The sequence below is a fragment of the Bombus impatiens genome, unplaced genomic scaffold, assembly GCF_000188095.3.
Source record: "Bombus impatiens unplaced genomic scaffold, BIMP_2.2 scf_0549, whole genome shotgun sequence".
NCBI lineage: Eukaryota > Metazoa > Arthropoda > Insecta > Hymenoptera > Apidae > Bombus > Bombus impatiens.
The window spans coordinates 20388-23877 of NT_176968.1; the positions used below are offsets into that span (position 1 = coordinate 20388).

At 54.1% G+C, this 3490-nt stretch overlaps 1 protein-coding gene and 1 long non-coding RNA gene across 2 annotated transcripts in view; one reads left to right on the forward strand and one right to left on the reverse strand.

Moving 5' to 3' along the window:
• The window catches only part of LOC100742874 (box A-binding factor), a 17649-nt gene that overhangs the window by 2732 nt on the left and 11427 nt on the right, over window positions 1-3490 (reverse strand). The window contains 1 exon segment of the mRNA XM_024369349.2: window positions 1360-1535. Coding sequence (XP_024225117.1) covers window positions 1360-1535 — 176 coding nt within the window.
• Window positions 1-3490, forward strand: part of LOC117151962 — a 6878-nt gene that overhangs the window by 1149 nt on the left and 2239 nt on the right. The window contains exon 2 of the long non-coding RNA XR_004462146.1: window positions 3274-3276. This is a non-coding gene — a long non-coding RNA (uncharacterized LOC117151962). The remainder of the gene's footprint in view (window positions 1-3273; window positions 3277-3490) is intronic.

Below are 3490 nucleotides of genomic sequence, written 5' to 3' on the forward strand. Positions count from 1 at the left end.
GACGCGATCGGTACCGCGCGCGAGACAGCGTAATCGGCTATACCCTCTGCGAACGAAATCGAGCGAGCCTGCCGCTACGACCACCCTCGATCGAGCGAGAACCGAGCGACGACCAGAGTCGACGAAGCGATTTCTTGCCAATTTGTGGTCGCATCGACGAACGACGCGCTGCGTACACGCGTCTAGGTAAATCGGCGCACGTCGTCCGATCAGGCTACGCAGGATTTCGAAACGGAGCGCGATTCTACCATGGGTATAGTGGCACCTCGAAGCTACGACAAACGTTCGACCGGTAGTTGTTGCTACTTGCGAGCTACGCTGCAAAACAGAAGTCGTTTGTTCTACTCTCCGAGTCTTCGAGGGAAGTGCGTCAAGACGGAAGTAAAGCGAGCAATGGGAAGAGAAGTAACGGACGATGAGAATGATCAAAACAAGGTTATCGATGAAGCATGATCGACGTATGCGCGAACTAGGTGATCGAAACGGGATCGAAATAAAACAGTAGAGACAAATAATAGCCAGCGACCGTGCGAGCGATAGAAACAGAAAGGAAGATGGAGAGAGAGAGAGAGAGAAAGAGAGAGAAAGAGAGGGCGGGAAAGAGAGACACAGAGCGACACAGAGAAAGAAACAAACAGAGAGAGAGAGAGAGAGAGAGAGAGAGAAAGGAAGAATATACGCCGGATGTCACGTATGCACGGCGAGATGAACGAGATGAGCGAGCGAGTGAGTGAGTGTGTGTGTTGGGGGATGACACCTACCAAACGCCGGTTCGTCGATTTCTCCTCGACGGCGCGACGGGCGCCACTATACCCATAGAAGCCTTTGTAGAAATCGCCCTGGTCCGCCACTGAAACAGAGACAGGATGCCAAACGTTAGGGGTGCTTCTAGTCGTACGCGTGCGCGCCTAAAGCAAGCGGCGCCTCCAATCCTTTCGTTCTTTTCTCAGACGTGGATAGTCGAAAAGAGCACGATGTATCGCATCGGTCCTCCCGATGCGCTACCATCGCGTAGCGCGCGTCTGTTCGCGCGTACCGTTCTTGAATCGCGGATACCGCCCGATCCCCAACTTGCTACCACGCGAATGGCAAAACCATGCATCGTAGGCCCATTTCGGACTCGGGCGAATTTCCACACAGGCTCCTCTGTTTTCTATGTGTACGCGGCACCGCTCTCTCGGCTACCAACTTTCTCCTCCCCTTTCCGATTGCGAACAGAGAAAATGGTCGCGCGAGAGCGGCAAACGGCAAAGAGTGCGATGCCAAGCGCGCGTTCGCGCTCTCGACGAGAAACTCGCCGATCCAGCGTTCCCGCGACCGCTTAGCCGGCCGTCGTATCTCCTTCGATTTCTTCCTTACCAATCGCCGTGGCTGCTTCACCAAGGGTCGATTCATTCCGTTCATCTTGTGGTAGAGACCGCACGCGTTGCACAGGTAGTGGCCCGTACCGTCTCGTCGCCAAAGCGGAGTGGAAATTGCGCCGCAATTTACGCACTCGCGTCCCTCCGTAAAGTATTCCGCCTCGATGTTGTGCACTGTGCGATTTGTACAGTTTCAATATCGAATCTTCGTTCGTCGTGCCGCTCCTAAGCGGCCATCGATGTTTTCCGTATTCGGTCGGTTTTTCCCTCCGTGAAATTTACCCATCGGAGACCGGCGATTTCGAAATCGCGTGATTTCACCTCGAAACGGTTGAACGTTGGAGAAGCAGGAGAGAAGAAAAGGACGGGACAGGGATACGCGAAAGCACGCTGCTTTGTACGCGCCAACGATCCGACGCGTCCGATGACCAACGCCTGGCCGGAGAAAGTACTTTGAACGCGAAACGCCCGCAGCCACGTGGTTTCCAAGGTATTTCGTGGAAAATACCCGCGGCGATCGTCGATACCGAAAAATTTCGTTTTTCTATTTTTCCATCGCTCGCAGGCAATCGCGCGACTTTTATCAGAGACGCGCGCGCGCAACCGCGACTTTCACCAGCGACGATTCTACCAAGCGACTCTCGCCGAGATTCGTCGAAATTCGCCAAAGTTCGTTAAAATTACGCCGAAATTCGCGATTTCGTCCCGTCGATCGAACGGAAGACAGACGCGAAACGAGAAACAAAGGCGAAACGCGCGCCGGGGAAGGATACAGGAAACGTAGGAACGCGCGACAAAGGATGTCGAGGGATATGGCGTTATCAGAATTTCCGCTGTTTCTCGATAACAATAACTAGCGGTCGTTGCGAGTACGCGCGACGTGTACCGCTACGTCCAGCTATTTAAATACGTCACGACGACGAACGGTATATCGTTGGCACGGATTTCCACCATCGTTGCTGCTATTACCGAAGAAAAAAAAAGAAAAAAAGAAGAAAAGGACGAGATACGATCGACGAAGCGACGAACGTCGACGAGAGACGTAGCCACGACGAGATTCGGTCTCGCGTTACTCTCCGAGACGGCGACATCGAAACGAGAAGAGGACGAAAAGGTCGGCGTACCGGTAGTCGCGTATCCGGCAGAAACGGGACTGGGAAGCAATCGGATATCGTATATTAGTAAGCAAAATGTAGCTGACGTCAGCTGCCATCATCTTACGATCTCTAGCCGCTCTCAACGACGCGATACCGAGACGCGAAGAAACGGAGAAGCCGGACAGGCGGAGGAAAAGCGCAAAGACGCGGAAAGCGTCTTCCTTCCGACGCGTTTTTAACTCGCTTACGAGAATTACGATGTACGCTTCTCGCGGATTCTGTTTGAACGAAGGGTACGAGAGCGGTCGGTAACGTTATCCCTTTGCAGGGCCGACGTCGTTGCGACAGAGAGACAGCGATGAAGCGGATCATCGTCGGTGTGTGCCCGCACGGAAATGCTAGATATTCTTCGTCGTAACCGAATATTCGACGATGACCAAGACGCCATACACGCACGCACGCACGCACGCACGCACACGCGCACACACACGCACAGGGAAGATGACGAAGCGACGGGGAATGAGAATGGCAGAGTCTAATTACTTGACGAAGCAGTGCCGTAAGGGGCGCGGGCATCCGCGAGCTCTCCTCCTTTTATCGAGAGGGTGAGAGGGAGCGGAAAGCTAAGGTACGAGTCGAACGAACAACGCTACGATACGCGAGATACGCGTAAAAGCGGGATGGTACGAGGAGAATCGATGCGAAAAAAAGGGGAGAAGCGAGCGCGTACGATTCGGGATAGAAGAGACGACGCGGAGAGACGGGAGAAAGCCGAAAACGGGACGGTGAAAAAACGAAACGCACGAGCTCGCGAGATCGTTGCGATAAAGAGAGAAGCGATTCGAGCGTACTCGAACGGAAAAGGCCACGTGCGTGCAGTTCAGGTTGGTGGAGGGCGCGAGCAAAGAGAGACGAAACAGGACAGGACACGTCGAAGCGACTCGACGAGGTCTGGCGAGCAGAGTCAAAGTTAAACCGAGAGCAGGCGCGTGGTCGATCGTAGAGATTCGCCCCGTCGTTCTTCGTTCGCGC